Genomic DNA, 20573 nt, shown 5'->3' on the forward strand with positions numbered 1-20573 from the left:
AATCAGGTCTTCTCCAGTAAGGTCCTATGAGTCCCCACTAGCTCTTCTTCAGTTAGTATGTAAGATCATTGACTTCTGATTTTACGTATTTACTACTGGGTGGCAAAAGGTGTCATTGCAATTCATTTGGCCTGAAAGGTCCGTATTCTTCTTTAGTTTCTTGGGAGTACAAATGGAGTCTACATTCAGTGCTGGGACTCAAGAAAAATTTAATTGCCCAAAGGGTTTTGGACATGTTCTTTTTAGTGCTCCACCATGGCTACAGGCAATATTATCAAATATTATCCTGTGTGGGAGGGAACAACATGACAGCAACTTCCTTGTTCATTTCCAGGAAATGTTTAACATGGTTTTTCAGGTGCTATTACTATATATTATTACCGCTATGGGCCAAATTCTGTTTACATTTCTATGACTTGCTGAAAGGCAATAGTATTCCAAGTCCTGCTCTTGGTAAGACTGACCATCTCTCTTGTCACTGCCACTTGTGTAAGTGGGGAGTTTGTAGAAAAGGTTATGTGACAGTGTGTAACAAAGCTCACATTTGAATCCTAAATTATTTTCTTTTCCTGTCTCCCTCTTTTTCTTTTCCTTCTATTTGTAGCTCTTGAACTATTTGATACTGCTTTTCCAGTCTTGTGTCCATCTTTGCCAGAAAAATGACATTCCTTTGACTCATCCAAGTGTTGTAGTAGAGAATAACTGAGATCAGGGGTGTTCAGAGTATAGCATCTTGTTTTGCTTTCTTCTTTTTTAAAATCCTCTCTGAACACTCATGTTCATTTTTATAGTTTTTGCTTATGATTCTATCAAAAGCCATTCTTCCATCCAAAAACTCTTTGCCATTTTGCTCCTATATTTAATTAAAGTAGGGAAGAGATATAATCCTACTTGTTAGTTTTAAGATTTGCAGACAAAGCTTCCCTGGGTTCAGCTATTCCTGTAGTCCCACTGCCAGTCTAGTTTGCTGAATCCAAGTAGGGATGCTTCATCTGACCAAAAACCTGTTTAAAGGAAGTAAATTGAACAATAAATTCTTCCCAATCAGTTGAACATCCCTCTCTGCTCACCGGCACCACAGACTGCAGCTGCAGGTGAGGGTTTGAAGCACTGGGTTCCACTTTCTGTTGTGATGCCAGAACCTCTCAGCCCAGAACTGCTCCTTGCACCTTATCTTTTGTTGCCAGCTTCTGTATCTGGCAGCAGCGTGATTGCTCCTTTCCCCCCCTACGTCCTTTCAGCATCACCCAGAGCCTCAGTGCTGAGCACAGGTCCTGCCCCCTCCACTTCTCTGAGACCAGTTTCTCTTCAGCTGCTGCTGCCAAAAGGTGCAAGTTGTTGGTGGAGGAAGATGACTACTGCTACGAGGATCAGTAGTGGGAGACTCACTCTGGAGGAGGGTGTAGACAAGTTATGTGATGGAGCTGGGAGCTCATAAGTAGCCACACCTGCTCCAGTTTCCCACTACTAGGTGCCCCTCACAGGCACTCAGCACACCCTGCTTTTCTGTCTCACTCGTTCAGACTCCGTTGTATGAGAGGATTGTTACATGCATTTGATGCTCATCTCTGTAAAATTCAGCCTTTAGGTCTTCTCAACATCAAAGATATAATATATGCATATAATCAGGGACTGGTTACAGAAAGTTTTGATTAATTCTCATGAATATTGGAGGTAAACTGTGGGAGTCTTAAACACCCATTGCCATTAGACGACTGCATCTGCCCATGTATCATTAAGAGACAAAGCTTTAACAAAGCAAAATGTAGGAAACTATCCTACATTGTTGTATGGATGATTAGAATATTCCTTGAAAAGTCATTGAAGCCTGTCACTCAGGCTTCCTCAGTCTGAGAGACAGGCTTCGGTGTTGGGCAGTGTCTTTTTTAAGGTCCAACTCAGTCTGAGAAACAGAAATAGTGAACAGGGACAAGAACTGGCTGGGAAGGTTCGACTGCCACCTGTTCTAGTCCACACACCACAGTGGACAGGCTGTTACCCCTATGACAGCTGTCCTTGGGCAGAGCATGGCAACAAAACACATTCTGTGAGGTATATAGGTTCCTCAACATATTTCTGTAAAGGGTAAATCCGTTTCTGAGCAGTGAGTCAGTATAATAGCGTAGCCTGTGCTTCACTCATGGGCCATTCTAGCCACGAATATACCCAGAATGGTACCACAGGGTTTGGTTTGTCCTCTGAGAAGTGCAGATTTTCACCTCTGCTGTGTAAGAGAAAAGAACTAGAATAAGAATTTAAGTAAAGTTGGACAGAAGTTCGTCATTTCTATACTTCTATAGATTTATTATCATGGATACTCTCGCTAGATACACGTTGTGGATGTAAGTTGTGTCCTCTTCTCTCTGTGAAGCTATGAAATGATTCCCTCCCCCAGTAGAAAAAGTGACACCATCACTGTGAAAAACATACTTACATGATCTACTTTTCTGTTTTTTATTAACTCAACATTGTCTCCTACAAATACGATTTGTCATTCACCAGAAGATTTGAAATGTAGACTTAAGTTACACGTAGGTATAAAAAGCATAAAACAGCACACACGGTACCACTGTTTAGACCAGAAAACATTGTGTTGTCCCACAGATAAGAGCACTGTTCAAGCTCAGCTCAGTTGCCTTCTGCCTCAGAGATTGAATTGCCTTCTGCCTCAGGGATTCAATCTTCAAAGCTGCAGATGTTTCTGCTTCTTCTCCCTCAGCTAGTGAAGCCTTACTGGCTTTCCCCTGATGTTTCTCACTGATGTCTGAAGCATGGACCTGGGAACCACAGGGCAATCCCATCCTGCTCCACTAGAGCTTATAAAACCTTGGGCTCCTACTGGCTCTTCAGAAACATTTTCCTCCTTCTCTTAATATTTATGTACAATATATGAAGGGATACGATTTTTGTCTTTGATTTAGACATATCTCTTGCCTCATACTTAAACAATAACTTGAAAAATATTTTACAAAGAAAAAGAACATTGTTCATCTGAATGTAATTCATTATTATATTGCTATATTTTATACCCTATTATTAATATATACAAAATTTCTTAATTGCCTTTTACAGATGCACGGAAGCATATAATATAACAGTTTTAAAGTATCCCATCTTTAGATTTCATTTTCCTTGGCTCATGTCAATCTTTAATAAACTATGGTTGCTTGGAGAATATAGGAAGTATTTGGAATGTTGTTTAAAGTTTAATAATAACTGGTAGCATTGTCCATTTGCGGCCTGAATGGTTGCAACACCTGTCAGGGCGATCTGGTAGAGATAGCAGCATCATAAGACTTAAACAATCATGGAGGGCTGTTAATGTGCAGTGTCAACAGGTGCCAGGTCCTGTTCTTTATTTGGGGCTTTTCTTTTCTTCGGCTGGGTTTTGTTGTTGTTTTCCCTCTGTTCTCGGTTTTGTCTTCGGGCTGCTCGACCTTTGCTTTCCTGTCTTGTCTCCTTGCTTTCATCTTTGTTGGACTTTTTTCTCTTCTCCTCCCTATTTTTTTTCCCTGAAAAAAATGATGGCACATTAGAAGGTTTACTCAGGCTGTTGCAATTTCTGAGTCTCTCGCTTTGCGGAGCTGGACTACAGCAAAGCTCCTGTTAGGAGCTGGACACTAGTATTAGTATTTGGAAGTGCCCAACTCTTCATCAAACCACTAAATTTGGCCACTGGACTAGTACCTCCCATCAGTCTGACTCTGAGCAAAGAGCTGAGAGCTCCCTGGGTAGTCCCAGTGCTTTAGAGCTGGTATAAGTATCTCATACATGCCTGCCTCCCACATTCAGGAGCATAACTCCAAAAAAACACCACTGGCTAGTTTGTGGACATCAATGGTTGAAGCCAGATAGCATGAAAGTTAGCAATTTTGTGACTTCCCTTCACTGTCAAAACTCAGCATCTGTGCCTCTCCCCTGCCTTAACCTCCACCACACCCACATCCCATGGGATTTTTGTTATTGCAGCATAAATCCCATGAAAAAGTGTCAGCTCCAGCACAGGTATGTGAGTATCTGACTGTCTTCAGACTAAAATATGGTGTTCCAAGTCTCAAGTCAAGCTTTAGACCATTGTTAGAAAATTAGGTTGTCAAGTACTTTATTGCTTTAAATACTTGCAAACATGAGATGTTGAGGATTTTGTTACTGCTACAGACCTCTGCAGTAAAGCATCCCGTCCCCTTAGGGACATTAAAACTTTGTATATTGGCTGTGGAGATGACATTACAGAGTGCATTTATGCTTACATGTATTCTTTATACTGAGTGTGGTGCGGCACCAGAACAGGTTGCCCACAGAAGTTGTGGATACCTCATCACTGGAAATGTTCAAGGTCACGCTTTGAGCGATCTGATCTAGCAAAAGATGTGCCTACCCACAGCAGGGAGTGGTTGGAACTAGATGATGTTCAAAGGTCCTGTCCAACCCAAACATTTCTGTGCTTTTATGATTCTATTCCTCCTATTTTCTTTACAAACCAATGCAGGAATGACACTGAATTGAACTTGTATGTACACACAAGCCTAAAAGAGATTAGTTTGTTTTTTTAAAGTGTGGAACTGGTTTATCTACTGTGCTATGCAGCTGAAATTCACCTGTGGTTAGATAGATCCCAGTAATATCTTCAAAGGCAAGCTTGCCTGAGACTTTCATGGCAGAATGTCGTACTGACCCATACGCCTCCTTACATGGAGAAACTTCTAGTCAAGTATTGAAAAGATTCTGGCCAAACTCTCTTTTATGATAGCCTAATAATGATACTCGAAAAAGAATCTATCCCTCTTTGTTACATAAAAAAAATACTTTTTGCTTTTAAATATCAACAGACATAATCGAGGCTTTCCTACACCGATGTTGGGCAAGTTACTCAAATCCGGTGATCTTCCTGTTGAGGGTTCTGAATGCAGGGAATTGTGCCCATTCCAGCCTCAAAACCAAAGCTTTTTTGATTTGATTTTTTGTTACCTTTTTGGGCTCTATGGGAATATGTCACAATGGAGGAGTAGGTGCAGGGGCAGTGGCTTTGTTCTAAGAACAGATAACCATCCAATGAGGTACTAGTCAGGTAAAGAGAGAGAGATTCAGAGGAGGTGAAGAGAAGGCAGAAAGCAAAGAGCAAGACTAAGATGTGAGAATATGCTGTATCCTCTTCTTGTTGTGTAGGTCTATGGGATTATTTTACAGCTCGTCCATTCCTTACCACCACTGGGATCAGAGAGCAAGGGAAGGTTTAGATGCACACATTAAGTCAAATAGGGACAAATATCTGCTTTTATTGTCTGTTGTTTCTGAAACATGCAGTAAGGCTTTAAATGTAAAATGACACCTTAAATTTTAGGGAACCAGTCAGAGATTACCTGAATATACACCTACACACCTGCAGGATCCCTCTCTTAGTTTGTCAGTGCCATATAAGTTGCATAGAGATGAGCAGGCGAGACCTGCAGAATGGACACAGGAGGCTCAGTGAGAGCTACCAGCCACTGGGAGAACTGGGATTGCTCCATGCAGAAGTGAGCTTGCATCTTACCCAGCTGTAATAACGTCTCTTACTAAGGGATAATAATAAGGGATTTCATTCCAGTGGTTTGTAAATACAGTTGACCCAAGATAAAATGTTATTTGAATGGAAACTGTCCAGACATTCAGTGTTTGACATTGCTCACTTGGTGATTAGCCAAAATCATTCAGCTGTGACTTCCCAGCCACAGTTCTCTAAGTGTGTTAGACTGACATGTAATGATTTCCCTTTCAGTCGTGGACCAGGATATATATATTTATATGTATGTATGTGAATATACTAAGAATCATATATCTCTAGCTAGAGACTTACCTAGGCATGGCTTCGCTGTTGATGTTTTAATCACTGGTGTCTTTAAAAAGGACAAGGAAAACTGATTTCTGGAAAACACTTAAAACTGAGTCTTAATTCTCTTGTACTCTGAAGATAGCTAGTTTGGACTCCTCTGTGAAAATCTGTACATGATTTAATGCTACCACCTCCATGCTGTTGCCGTTTCTGAAAAGATCTGCCCTCAAGGCCTATGCTGCTCTGGTAATGCAGTAAAGCACAGAAGGTGCATCTTTGCTGGTTCTTCAGTTCCTTTCCTGTTTTTAAAAATGGGAATTTTTATATGACAGTATAATGTTATTTCCAATCAGTCCTTTGTTCAGTTTAGACCCAAGGGAAGATTCTATCAGCGGTTATCTGCTAGAACTGGGGTGTAGCTGGAGCCACATTCTTGTGTACATCTCCCTCCCTGTTCATATCCCTGCTCTCTTCTCCCAAGAGACTTGTTCCTGAATATTTTTTTAAATCTTTCTACTACTTGCTGACACCCACTTCATAGCAGCACATTGATCTGGACACCAGAAGCTGTGGAAATTCATTGGCTATCTGTGAAATGAAAAGTGCAAAAATTACATGGGAAATTATGTTTACAAGCTCATCTCTGAATAAAAGATGATCTCTCAGTACTTAAAGAGAGCTTATAAAAAAAGATGAAGAATGACTCTTTACATGGGAAGATAAATGATAGGGAGAGTGGTTTGAAACTAAAAGAGAAGAGATTAGATGTTAGGAGGAAATTCTTTGTTGTGAAGGTGGTGAAACATTGAAACAAGTTGCCCAGAGAAACTGTGAACACCCCACCCCTGCAAGTGTTGAAGGCCAGGTTAGATGGGGCTTTGAGCACCCTGGTCTAGTGGAAGGTGTCCCTGTCCATGGCAGCGAGGTTGGAGCTGGGTGATCTTTAAGCCTCTTCCAACCCAAATCATTCTATGATTCTGTGAACTGCTTTGCCTTTGAAGAAGAAGACAAGGAAAGGCCAGCATGGGCTTAAACATGTAACATATTATGCATAAAGCTGTATGCCTGTGTATGTACCGGTGCCTTTTCCCTGGGCCACGCTGCCGCTAGGGAGTCTCCCGCTGGGAGCAGTGCCTGTGCCGCCCGCGCGGGGGCGCCGCGGGACCGCGCCAGGAGCGGGGCCGCGGGTGGGGGCGGTGCCCGCGGCCGGGGCGCAGCCTGAGGTCGGGCACGGCCTCGCGTCCCGCTCTCGGGAGCCAGCGAGGAGCTTTTCCCGCCCCGTGCCCTTCCTCCGCGCTGGCTCTGCCGTTGCACCGTCTGTCTTTGCTTTACGTTGCCTGCGGGTGAACTTTTTTCAGTCGGCCAGGAAGGGGATGTTAAAAGACGGCGGCGTGTTCTGCCACAGCATGGGAATATCGTACTTTCCTGGTGGGTTACAGAATTCTTACAGTGATGCGCTAACACTACTGTTGTCTGTTTCTTCTTATGGATTCAATAAACCCTTTCAAAACAAATAGATAAATAATAAAAAATTAGGATAAGTCTTTTTAGACAGGAGATAATGAAACATTTTCCAAGAGAATGTTATGCTTATGAAGATGTGGATTCATGAGATTCTAATACTTGTCTGATACTATGTACTACAACTATTGTATAGCAAATATAAAATACTTCCAATATGTATTACAACACAGTAATTATTTGGCATTAGAATAGCTTTTATTCCAGAACCGAAATTTTGTACAGACCACTGGAAGAATTAGTCTGCAGGGACTGTCCAAAGAGTTTTCTGGTGCATAGGAGATACTTTGCTGCTTCTAATAATAGCAAATTTGTATATTGAAGAAAATGTAGAGACTTGCTATAACTTTGAGAAATACAGTAGTTCAAATTAAACGCAGACATGAAATTAATTCAGGTGACACTATAATTACACGTCAAATCAGATTCAAGGTGCTGAATTCTTGTTAATCTAATTTGTAGCCCCTGGTCAGATAAACTCCTGCATCTGTATTTATGCAATCCATGCCTGAATACATCAATAAGTATGCAAACTAGGGTATTTCAGAGAAGCCTTTGTATTATCTCGTCAGATGTGGTGTTTCCACTAGATCTATAGCTGTATTTTATGGATTACAGGGAGGAGGTGTTGGTCATGACTTGGGAGACCTTGGTACTCAAGATCACTATGTGACAGAGATTTACTTAGAAAATCATGACTGGTGTGGATTAACTACCACAGATGACAGATTTCATCTACTTTAGGCATTGTCACTTAGTCCCACCTGTTATATTCAACTGTAATTATTACAGGGAACTCAGTGCAGCATATTTGTTCACTTCTCCCTTCTGTGGGCACTGGAACCCCAAACCACCACAGGAAGGCTTAAAATCTAACTGTGCAAACTGCTTCGCTTTGATGGAGGGGGTGTTACAGGGTAGGCCTCATGGAAAACCCAGAGGGATGAGAATCTGGCATCAGACATTTGGGATGATTGCATCACTCCCATGAAGAAATTTGGCCTGGGAGAGCAGACGGAGCGAGAGGAGTCATGGAACTGTGCCTGTTGGGGTTGCAGGCACTGATGTAATAGTCCCTGCTCTGGAAGGGCACTGGTGCTTCTACTGTGCCTGTCACCACAGACCACAAAAGCCTCCCCACTACACTGTAATAAGCTGAAGAGCTGTAACAAAAGACCACGAGCCACTGCTGTAATGGGACACACAGTGTTCTTGCATACCCTTCACAGCCTTGTCTCGCCTCTTGGCGCTTTCCTGGCTGTAGGAGCACTGTCAGCACCGGTGCTCCAGTACCAGTACCCCAATCCCTGTGTACCCCACAGGGTACAAGGACAAAGTTTGAAGGTTAAGCACCACCATGCTGTGTCGATCTCCTTCCCACCTGCCCATACCCTTCTCAGAGACATTTTTAGTCCTCTTACACTAGAAGTCCATCACACTTTCATCATGATGTGACCTTGACAACAACAGCACGGCATGTGCTGAGCAATGATTCCAGGAAGATGAGCGTGCCTTAAGCTCTAAACTCACTATAGCTCTGTCTACAATACAGTCATGCCATATTATGCAAATGAGTGGATCATTCTCATTTTCAAAAAAAAGTGACACTTTTTTTTTCTGGAACACAGCCTGTAGCATGTACTCACACTACTTGCTAGGATAACAAGCCTCCAAATGCCCATCTACCCAGTGATGCAATGGACATTCTGCTTTCATTCTCAAGCCACAAGTGGCTGATTAATTTGTTAAATCTTTTTGAAGTTTAAACAGCATAACTTTCTTAACACCAATCTTTTTGGTTTTTTCCTAGCTACTGGGGCCCTATTTTACAATCACTAGATTTCCAGGTAACCAGAGTGGTTACCTAAGTGCATTTCTTGGCCTTACTTTCTCCCAAAGACGACCGAACTGCTGAAGAGAATATAGGTAAAAATTTTAACAGAGCTAAAGTCAAAAGGCATTCAAAGAGCAATTAACTTGGCCAAACCTATGTTCTCCTGCTGTTGAGATGCATGCAGGCTATCATCATGCTGAACAATGGCTTCCCATACCAGTCCAGATGGATATAGAACTTAAAGCATGTATCATATCTAAGATCACAGTGGTGATCTTAGAAAATTCAAGATACCTGAACAAGCTCAACAAGAGGGCCAATGGGAATCTCATGAGGTTTAACAAGATCAAGAGCAAGGTGCTGCACCTGGGTTGGGGCAACTCCCAGTGTCAATACAGGCTGGAGAATGAAAGATGGAGAGGAGCCCTGCTGAGAAGGACTTGGGAGTGCTGGTGGATGAAAGGCTGGACATGAGCTGGCAATGTGCACTTGCATCCCAGAAAGCCAGTTGTATCCTGGGCTTCATCAAAAGCAGTGTGGCCAGCAGGTTGAGGGAGGAGATTCTGTCCCTCTACTTACTCAACTCTTATAAGACCCCATCTGGAGCACTGCATCCAGCTCTGGAGTCCCAGGCACAGGAAGGATATCGACCTGTTGGAGTGAGTCCAGGGGAGGCCCACCAAGATGATTAGAGGGATGGAGCAGCTCTCCTGTGAGGAAAAGCTGAGAGAATTCGGATTGTTCAGCTTGGAAAAGAGAAGGCTTCAGGGTAACATAACCGTAGCCTTCTGCTACCTGAAGGGAGCCTACAATAAAGATGGAAAGAGACTTTTTACAAGGTCATGTTGTGACAGAACAATGCAGAATGGCTTTAAACTGAAAGACAGTAGGTTTAGATTAGATATTAGGAAGAAATTCTGGAACAGGTTTTCCAGAGAAGCTGTGGATGCCCCATCCCTGGAAGTGTTTGAGGCCGTGTTGGGTGGGACTTTGAGCAACCTGATCTAGTGGAAGATGTCCCTGCCCAAGGCAGAGGGCTTGGAACTAGATGATATTTAAGGTCCCTTCCAACCCAAACCATTCTGTGATTCTATGATTCTATGCCTCAAATGCTATCAACACTTATGCTTGAGCAACTGCATTAGGGGACTTGGTGACTAACTTGTACTTACATGTTCTACCTCCTTTTAAAAATGGAAATGCTTCTCTAGATGTAGACTTCAGATGTCTTTGTATGAGACTTGTGATCCTTGAGGTTCACTTGCCTCTGAAAATAGGATCTGGACTACTAGACTGCATTCACTTGAAAAATATTCTTATTTACATTGTGTGTGCTAGCTTGTTCTTGCAAGAAGAGAACAGTGCTGAAACGGGCACATTAGTGGGAATGAGAATGTTGTTTCCAGTTACAGAAATAGCTCAGGCCTTTGCCACAGCCATTTGCATAAAGTGGGCAGAGAGGAATGGGAGGAGGCTGAGCAGATTAGCTACGCCAAGACAGGAGATGTCAGGTTTTGCTGCTGTAGGAAATAAGTATAAAGTTGTATCCTGTTAGGTGCATGGGCAGTCAGAAGAGATCTTTTCTTATGTGGGCTGCTTGGGAAATGACACTGCTATGCTCATGAGCTCATAAGCAAGGCTTATGAAAAGTCTCTGGCGTGTGATGTCGTCTTTGCAAACGGGTTGGTTCTGCCTTTCCCGTACCATAGAAATGACATTGCCAGTGCCTGAAAATAGAAGAATATCTGCCAGTCAAAGAAGCAGCCAGAGGAGGAGGATTGCTATAATGAGTTCTGTTTACTGTTTCCTCCTCACTTGTCTGTTGGGACTGAGGGAATTTGTTAGCAGCCTTGTTTTAATCAGGACTAATGTTCTAACAACAGCAATTTTGTAATTACATAACAGTTTTCATCTTATAAGAACCCACAGCTTATAAAGTTTGAACACAGCTTCCAAAGAGAGGAAAGTAATGGCTATTTAACAGAGCAGAAAATCACTCCCCATTGCTTCAGACAGGAAGTGACATACACCATGCCAGTATTTACGAAACGGGCATTTTCTGCCTTGAGACTTTTAACAGTGACTTCTGAATGGGATTTGGTTTTTACAGCTCTACTAAAAGTGGCAAAAAGGTACATGAGTGTCCAAATCCACTTGATAGGCCTCTTTGAAGACTATTAGAATCAGGTGCAAATACAAAGGTTTGGAATAAGAGTGATTGGTACCAAAAGCCCTCACCCTGTCATTAGAGCATCAGAATACTGGGAGGAATCTCTAATAGCTTGTTTTCCTTTAAGGCACCAATAATTCAAGCCCTTCTGTTAACTTGGATTGAGGTCATAAATATAGTCCTTTTTAGAGACTTAGTTCAGCTGGTGCAGGCTTTTGAACAAACCAGAAATAAAAATGTGATGCTGCATTATGTCAGATCTGCATGTTTAGTCTGCTGCTCTAGAAATAATCAAGAAAAGTTATACATGATAAGAGACAGATGCTAATGCCTCAGCAGACATTTGAAGTCTTTCTAGTACAGTAGTAAAAAGGCGAAAACACACAAAGAAACTTGTTTCTTCAGTACTCAAATTTGTGCTTGAAGTGCTCTGAAGCAAGGAATAAATGAGAAAAAATGTTTTCCTTGGCTTTACTTACACTGATTGCCTTAATGTAACCTGCTAATTCAGATGATACTTATAAGACACCAATGTCTGGATGCATCCCTAAGAATGCCCTTTTTCATAAGTGATCATAGCTCAGAGCTGGTCTATACTGATGGTTGAGTACAGATCCTGGAGGGAATTTGCAAGTGCTGACTCCAACACTTGGGCCAGGCCAGCAGTTCCTGCCCTGGTAGTACACACCAGGACCAGGGAGCCTGGGCATCTTGCACCATTTCATTTGCTGATATAAGAGCAGTTATACACTCCCCCTAGAACCTCCTCCTTACATTTCCTTAAGCTTCCTGATATGCCAGGAAGGTAGAGGAAGATCAGGAGTCAACAGGATGCAGCTCTGGCCCCTCTCGATACGGTTCACTTGTCCACTCCTCTCTGAGCATAGTTTGTTTGTGTTTCTGCCTGTGGTGACACCTCTGCTGACAGGTAGATGGGAGTCCCTGCGCGTCCCACAGGTAACTCAGGCCAGCCAGATGGCTGGATCAGACTGTCAGCAGCAGGTAACATGCAAGGGGACAACAACTCCTGATGGATCCACTCATCAAAACCATCAGCACACAGAACCGGGTGCTATTACTTAAATTCGCCGGAGGCTGGATTCTGCTCTCCGTTGTACTTGCTCAAACACATGGAGGTCACCAAGGTTGGTGTCTGGTGTAAATGAAGGGAGAATTTGTTTTCAAGGATACTTTTCAAATCAAGGTGTTGAAAGTTGACTGTCTCTTTCTGTTTTGTGTCTCCAATGTGTGTGTGCTATTTCCACTGGTCAAAGCATTGATCCTCCCCTCTCAAAGTAGTGCAAATATGTCCACATACATTTTCATGCTGATTAAAATGACAGGTCAGGTTTCTAAATTTCATTCAGATAAGACCATCTAAAGGTCCTCTCTGAAAAAACATGACATGAGATTTCACTTTGACCGTGTCCATATGCCTCTGAAGAATTTTTCTCACCTATTGAGAGAATACCTAGCAGTTTGCCATGTACAGAGACGCTTGTGGAAAAGGACATTGGGGTCACCAAGACTCTTGGGCTGTCTCTGAAAAAGGCTCAGGAAATTTTTATGCCAAAAGGATTCAGAACGTAGCCCTAGGAAGCTCGGGAGGACCAAGTTGTCAAAGGCATATCAGGTTTTCAGGCTGCTGAGTTTTTGTCAGCCTGCCAGGTGGGTTGCCAGAGGTCAACCCAATGGACAAACTGCCAGGATATTAGGCAGAAATCTAAGAAAAAGACAAAATTATTTCAAAAGCCTGCCTACTTTCTAATGGGACTTCGTAGAAATCAGCAAGTTTCTGGGAAATGTGATGACTAATAATCTAAGTAGGTGTCATGGAGGATATGCATGAAAAAAAAATTGAATGTAAATATTTTAACATTGCCTGTAAGTTTTCAACTTAACACGAATCACAGATATGAATTGTTCATGTAAATTTTATCCAGGCTGTCGTCTTCTTCTTTTTTTTCCAAAAATGTGATAAGTTTATTCTTTTTAAATCCCTGAGGATGAACTGTGCATTTAGAGCTTTTTGTAGTAACACAGCTTTGCACACTGAAGTGAGCTGCCGGCTTTTTGAGTAGCCTGAAGTGGAATGTGAATGATTATGCCATGTGGCAGCACATCACTGGAGTCCACTTCACTTAGTATACTTTATAAACTGACTGCTATGCCATTTAGGTTGGATACGGACGCAGTCGCATGGCCCAAAGGCTAGAGGAGATGCAGCCCCCATTGAGATGAGAAAGCAGCCTCTCATGACAGAGGGCACCCTCAAAGTGCTAAGGAAGGTCTGTGACTCCTGATCCACCTCACCAGGACACCTGACCTGTGTCCCATCTCACAGAGCTTCTACCGGCAGTGTGTGATGGCAGCTCAGCAGAACTTGCTGCAGGCATGTTTTATGTTTTTTGCTTGGTGCTTGGCTAGTACCTCAAGAGTGTCACAGCAGTGCTGGTACATTGGTAACAGTCCTAGGTGTGCCTGTGGTGTGTGTGCAGCGCATACATCAGGGCTGGTTACAAGAGCTGAACTATTGGAATGCCAGAAAGGTTCTAAGGAACCTGAAGCAAAAGTTCAGTGAGTGATATTTTCAGTACAACAACATATTGCAACATGTCAGGACCTTCTCTAGCCTCTGAAAAGTGGGACTGTGGGGACCAGCACTCTCTCTTTCCAGCTGTCTCCTGCCTCCAGATGAAGAAGCCCACTGCACATTAATCAGCAAATATGTTCATACTTCTCTTTAAAACTGAGTAACTAAACACTTTCCTGCCTGCTCCAAGACCTTTTGCTTTAGTCAAAAGGAGAAACTGCTAACTATTTCTACAGATCTGAGCACCACCTGCTTTTGTTAGTGACTTGTTAGGCACTCTTTTATAACATCAGAGACCAAACCTCTAGCCACTAAACCCAATAATATTTTGCAAGGGTTTGGTATGGCATGCTCTGAAACAATTTACAGACTGTCGTACAGAAATGTAGAAATCTCAGGGGCAAGAAAACAGGAAATAGTTGGTGCACACATACTGTAGCAAGATACTAATAAGGAGCAGGATGCTTTGTTCAAGGAATTCAGAACAAATAGACCCTTACTCCAACCTCAGCCAGGAACTTTAAAAAGTAACTTAAAATTGTTCATGTACTTTTGAAAGTGCTACCCAAGATGTCTCTTTGTCCAAGAAGTTAATTTATGTACTCTGAAAGATTGAGTTTCTTTCAGACAGAAAACAGAGATTCCATCAGCCTTAAGCCTGAAGTATTCAGAGGTATTCACAGAGACTCTTCCATCTCCATATTACATCTTCCATTGTGTCACATTTAAACTTGAGAGATTTATCCATTGAAGCTTTAGTTTAATTTAAGACCGCTGTGGAAAAAAAATCCAGGAACAAAAAATATGCTGTGTCTGGGAATGTGATCCTTTGTCTCAGTGACAAAAACTTCTTTTCTTTATAATATGGCCTTTATATGACTTCCTCAGGTTCCACAAGTGTAAAACAGAGAGAAGAGATCCTTAATTTTGTTAAGTGATTTGGGATCTATGCATAAAAACCACCACTGCTGCAAATCAGAGACACTGAAAGGGACAGAGAGTCCTCCTTACTTCAGTTAATGGTTTGAAGGACCAAATGTCATACTTCAAATAGAGAGCTCAGGATTATTCTTTACAGAAATATTATTTCCTTGCGCATGCTTAAAGGTAGTAGGGGCTGGATCACCCACTGGCATTCCCTCCCACCACCCACATCATATGAGAAATAAAGTCAGTTCCTCTGGATTTAAACTAAATCCTTCTGGTTTAGCAATGCACATTTCTGCGTAGGCAATAAACATCTGTCGTCTGCCATTCATTAATATGAATTATAAATGGTCACTAGCTCATGGGATCCAAGTCCACCAGCTGAGATTTTTCCAACTTTGACCTTGTTAGGTTTGTATAAAAAGTGTTCAGAAGGGTTCTTCGAAGCTCGAAGCCAGCAATAAGTGCAATTTGCAGAGTACAGCATTTAGATTATGCACTTAGAACAAGGGCAGTCAGAAGGGGTGATGGGGAGCGGAGAAGGGGAGGGAAGAGGGAAGACAGAGCATGAAACAGAGCTCCTTTAAATGCTTGAGAGTTTTAGACCTTTCTGCAGGCTAATGACAGGGAGAGGCATTGTCTATAACGAAACCAGCCCATCCATTAAACATTACTGTAAATGAAAGGTTGCGTGAATTAAAGGTTGTTCATCTCATGTTTCAGGAATGTAGCTGTGTTTCATGTCCGAAGCCTGTTTTCCTTTTAAACAGAGTTCTTCAGATGACAAATGAGAGAGAATTTCAGAAAGCAAATGGGCAGAAGTAAATACATGCTTAAGAACAAAGCAGAGACATAACTGTAGCTGTAAATCTTTATGCTGAGGCTACCGTTTGCCATAGATATTGGGGAGGATTAGATTAGAATTGAAAAGTTTCATTACTGGGTCATTTTGCTTATAAACCAAAACAACAATAGAAAATACGTTCATCAAATCCTGACCCTAATACTACCTGTATATGTTTCATACGGAACGCTGCTTAATTCTTTTGCTACCATTTTGGATTTCAAGGAACTAAACCCAGAAAATTTAGAAAATACTTTTTCTGAATTTTACATGGCCACCAGATTTTTAAATTATAAATCTTGGGGTTTTTTCTCCCTGTTAATTTTTTTACTACTGCAAAATCACTTCAACAAAAATTACTTGAAAATAATATTTGTTTTCATCTGTCCTTATATTAGCTCTCTTTTTTTCAGGCCTAAGCATACAGCAGTATGTCCCTCAGGGGCCATATCTTCCTCTGCTCTTAAAATATACACACCTTCATTGGCAGAGAGATGCTAGCTCATATCTCTGGTGAATTAGTAAGAAAATCCAGCCCTGTACGCTTCCTATAACTGATACAAAACTGATGAATGCAAAGAGAAACATGAGCAGATATCTCAGCAATGCAAACTACTAAACTGGACAAAATGAAAGGAAAGTTGAATTCCGTTCTTTGACTCAGGCCCAAATAAAAATCTGAGGTTGGTAAAGACAGCAGGAGGCCTTATCCTGATGTCAGCGGACAGAGATACTTGGATTTGTGCTCTGTAAATGTGCAGTATGTTGCCTCTCCCTAGGAGTCTTACAGAAGGCAACAGACAAGAAAAAAAATTATGGAAATTTTGTAGTGATTTTATAAATGTTAATCAAAGTATTATCCAGTTTATTATTAGTCTATGAAGCTGAACTACTATACTTAGGCTATCTCTGATGAATGTCTGTCTAATCTTCTAAAAATCTTCCATGACAGAGGTTCCCACAACCTCCCTCCTGTTCTTTACAATCTCTGATAATAATATTGGATGTTATCGTCTCATTGGGAATGTTGTGAAGCTCCTTTGGACCTTTATAAACGAAAGTTATGGCAGCAAGTGTTTAACTTCTTAAGGTTTTCAAACTTATGAAGGTGGAAGAGCTGGGAGGTGGTAGCCTAAGCAGACCAAAGGCTACATCAGGTATCAGAGCTGGCAGGGAGAGTGAGCTGAGACAACGAGACTGGTGATGCAGAGACGTGGGTGGGGAAAAGCAAACAGAGCTGACTGGGTGGGGAAGAACAGGCAAATATCCAGAAAGATGAGGAGAAACAACAGCCAAAAAAGGGCTCCTTTGTTTTCGCTTTGTTACAAAGGAATGCTGAAAATCCCTGCTTTACGGTTAGATCCACAGTACTCTGAAGTCAATGGGATTTCAGTGGGTCTTGGATCAGGCCCTTTAAAATAAGGACAGCTGTAACACAATAATGAATGAGTACCATTGCTGCCCATGATTGCAGTGTTATAACAGCATTGCTATACATGGAAGTGTTCCACAGCCCAGGATTTAGCTGATTAAACAGTGCTGAATATGTCGCCATTAGACTCGAAACATCCACTGCCTGATTTACTCTGTAGCTCGAATACTCCAGATGTTTTGCATTCTTGGACTAAATTTGATAGATGTGCTATCAAACTCCTCTCTTGCATTTGTTCTTTCCAGGATAGACAGGTCAAAATAGTAAAAAGGTTTAGATCTCCAGGTGGCAAGGGCCAGGTGAGCCTTGCTGTCAGCAGCCACCTCCCTTCACCTTTACTTTATAGTAATATTGTCCAAAAGTGAGAAAACAGCTTGCTGTGATCTTCTGAAGAGTCAGCAGAAAGCAGTTATCAAGATAGTCTGCTGTGGCCCACAGCCTGGAAGAGTCTTATTTTCTCTTCCAGCAGTGACAAACATGTCCCTCCCTCAGAAGGAGCTCCTTAAATCACTAGAAATTAGGGGAAGGACTTCGGAAGCATCAGCTGTGAGATGTGATAGAAGACCAGTGTGGAGAGAAAGATGGGTATGTGAGGATGTTCTGGCAGAGGAGGGAAGAGAGGTGGGGTAAGAGAGAGTGATATGCTCTTTGCACATGGTCTCTGCTCTGTGGTGCTGAGAGGGGAGAGTTTCCTATTTGCTTCTCCTACGAAACTAGTCACAGTTTCCTATTTGCTTCTCCCTGAAACTCAAAAATATGAAGTTGCTGAATCAGTTAAGTACAGCTGTACCAGGGAAGAAGGCCAGAGACTAGGCAGACCCCTGCATGTCTGCACAACATAACTTGTAGTTTGTTTAAGGACTCTGACCTGCAGCAGTGCTCTTCCCCAGTCAAATCTGCTGTGGAGGGAACAGCCCCAGCTAGTTTGGTTGCAAGCCAGAAGGTGGCCCTTGGCCATGTGGGCAAGGAGCAGACCTCTGCCTGGTCTTTTGCAGGGTAGACACGGATGTGGATTTCACCTTCTAGAGCTGGAGCTCTCAATCTCAGACATTTTTATTGAAGAGGGAAGACTTTAGGCAGGTGCTGGAAATTTGGTGTTGATGGATACTTTGGAAGGGAGAGGAAGAAGGGTTCTTGGGTGGTTTGTATTTCTATCTGTTTTTACTACAAAGCTCAGGCATCTAAAATATAGTCAACTAGCCAATTCTGGAGCACAGAGAGGCGCTAGAAGGGAAGATCAGAAAGAAAAAGAGCTGATTTCTATCCCTTATTTGGTTTAGGGATCTGAGGAGGACTGCTCTCACATTGTTGACATTTTAATAAAATAATGCAATCAGTTTTTTTCTGATTCACTTCCCTTATGAGAGCAATTGACTACACACTTCTGTCTCAGCTTTGACACCACTCCTGTTAATACAAGGTTGATACTTTTTATCATCAGCATTCCAGCACATTTTTTATAGCTTACTCCAGAGGGCCTCAGATCATCTGAGTGACGTCCCCACTCCAAGTCCCCCAGGACAGAGAGGAGGCAGAAGGTGGCGAGAGAGGAGCTAGCAGCCAGAAAGGAGAACATGCTCTGAGGAGCACAGAGACAGTGTCAGCCCAGCACCCTGCAGGCTACAGCCATTTTCACCTGACTGTTCATCAAGATGCATATTACTCAGTGAGTACAACCTTGGAGTGGTACACGCATACACAGTGTCTGCAGTGAAGTGTACCACATGTGCAGAGGTGCACAGCTGGTATGTACCACTTGCTTGTGTGGTTCATACCTGTCTGTCACGACTGGAAGATGTGATGAGAATTTAATGTTCATACTAGCACAAGCAAAATAAATGTACTTGTAGCAAAACAAAATATTATTATTAATTAGTTCAGATTTTAATGTCTCCCTTTGCAGATAGTAACCTAGTAAAACTTCAAAAAACTGCCTGTGATTAAATCTTTTAAATGCTATGAGGTTAAAAATAACTTTTTCCAACCTTTTCAGCCCTTGATTTGTAGAGTAAGTACATCCTTTAATATTAGCTATTTGAGATTCACAAATCATTTCGACTCATTTCATCCTTATCTCCCCCTCTGAACCCTTCTCACCCAGATTTCTTCTCCAGGTCATGTCCCTGTCTGCTGTCCAGCAGCAGTGGGCAGCCCTGTGCTGTCTATGCCCTGCCTCACTCAGGGTATCCCCAGGATGCCATTTCACTTCATGTTGCAACTAGCAGATTCCTGGTCTCAGCAGCCCTACTCTTGGAGGCTGGAAATGTGTTAAAGTTAAAGAGTCAAAACCCCTGCAAGGAAAGGAAATGAGAAGTCCTCTTGGCAGCAACAAATGGAAAATAAACAACCAAACTCTTCACAAAACAGATTCCTCAATTATAGTAACTCGGGCTTGCAAAGGCCAGAGTTAGGGCCCATTGGCGTATGCAGTATGTAAACACAGGGTTGCAGTAATTAGTTTCGTGTTCATTTTGAGGTTTCAGAAGTCCTGTGACCTGCCATTCAGTAGGGTCATTAACCATAACCACACTAGTGACCTTCATACAGGACACACTCTCACAGTTATACGAGCGAACTGTGTACTGTGATGTCTCCTCAGCTCACATGCTCCAGCCCTCTTATTTTAAAGGCCACTGAGCTCTACATGAGGGAGAAGATGTGACTTTTGGGATGGGCTGTGATTGGAATATCCTACTTTCCCATATAGCAATGCTTAGGACTTAAATGTGATTAAGTAAAATTACTAAATACCAGAAATATACAGAATTTCCTCCTTTTTTTTTTTTTATCAGAAAAATTTGTTTCAAAATAGTATACTGAGGAATTACTGAAGTGTGTACTCCTCCATTGCACTGGAGGAGACTTTTATCTTTCGTGTGTGGAGTGCATAGGGACAGACTATTCAAAGCTCGTTCTCTAAAAGGCAACCCACCTTTGAATAAGCAGATGTGCAGCAATTACTAGATGTTTATCAACACAACAAAATGCTGCTCTAACCTTGATTTTGCCAACACTTGGTGAAATTAGTATTGGACATGAGTATTTTTCAACTCTGATTTTTGTTTTACTGTGGCTGATCTATGGATCCCCTAAAACACACTCATCTTGCTTACAGAGTCTGTCTGAGTGAACTTTGATTTAGATTTTGCAGTGTTGCAAAGTCATTAGCATACAGATGGAGAAAATATGCCCTTTAATTTAAAAGTTAGCAGTTAAAAGTCCATATCACTCATATTAGGCTCTACTTAAAAATCATTGGAAAGAAACAGGCACTTTCAGGAAGCAAATTATTTTGCCCTTCTTAGAATCTGTCTTACAGCATCTTAGGTGCAGTATTAACCCCACCATTAACACGACCCTTGTTTTGACAATAGCAAGCAATTTTTACCTGTCCAGCCTAAATGGAATGAACCCCATCATACCCTTGCAAAGCCTACAGA

General features: G+C 42.0%; 1 protein-coding gene across 2 annotated transcripts in view; it reads right to left on the minus strand.

Moving 5' to 3' along the window:
• Positions 1-2355: 2355 nt before the first annotated feature.
• The window catches only part of RSPO3 (R-spondin 3), a 63529-nt gene continuing 45311 nt past the window's right edge, over positions 2356-20573 (minus strand). For both annotated transcript variants that reach the window (XM_032681734.1, XM_032681733.1), the window contains exon 6: positions 2356-3512. In XM_032681734.1, the coding sequence (XP_032537625.1) occupies positions 3319-3512 (194 nt within the window). In that variant the 3' untranslated portion in view covers positions 2356-3318. The remainder of the gene's footprint in view (positions 3513-20573) is intronic.

The sequence above is a fragment of the Chiroxiphia lanceolata genome, chromosome 3, assembly GCF_009829145.1.
Source record: "Chiroxiphia lanceolata isolate bChiLan1 chromosome 3, bChiLan1.pri, whole genome shotgun sequence".
Taxonomy (NCBI): Eukaryota; Metazoa; Chordata; class Aves; order Passeriformes; family Pipridae; genus Chiroxiphia; species Chiroxiphia lanceolata.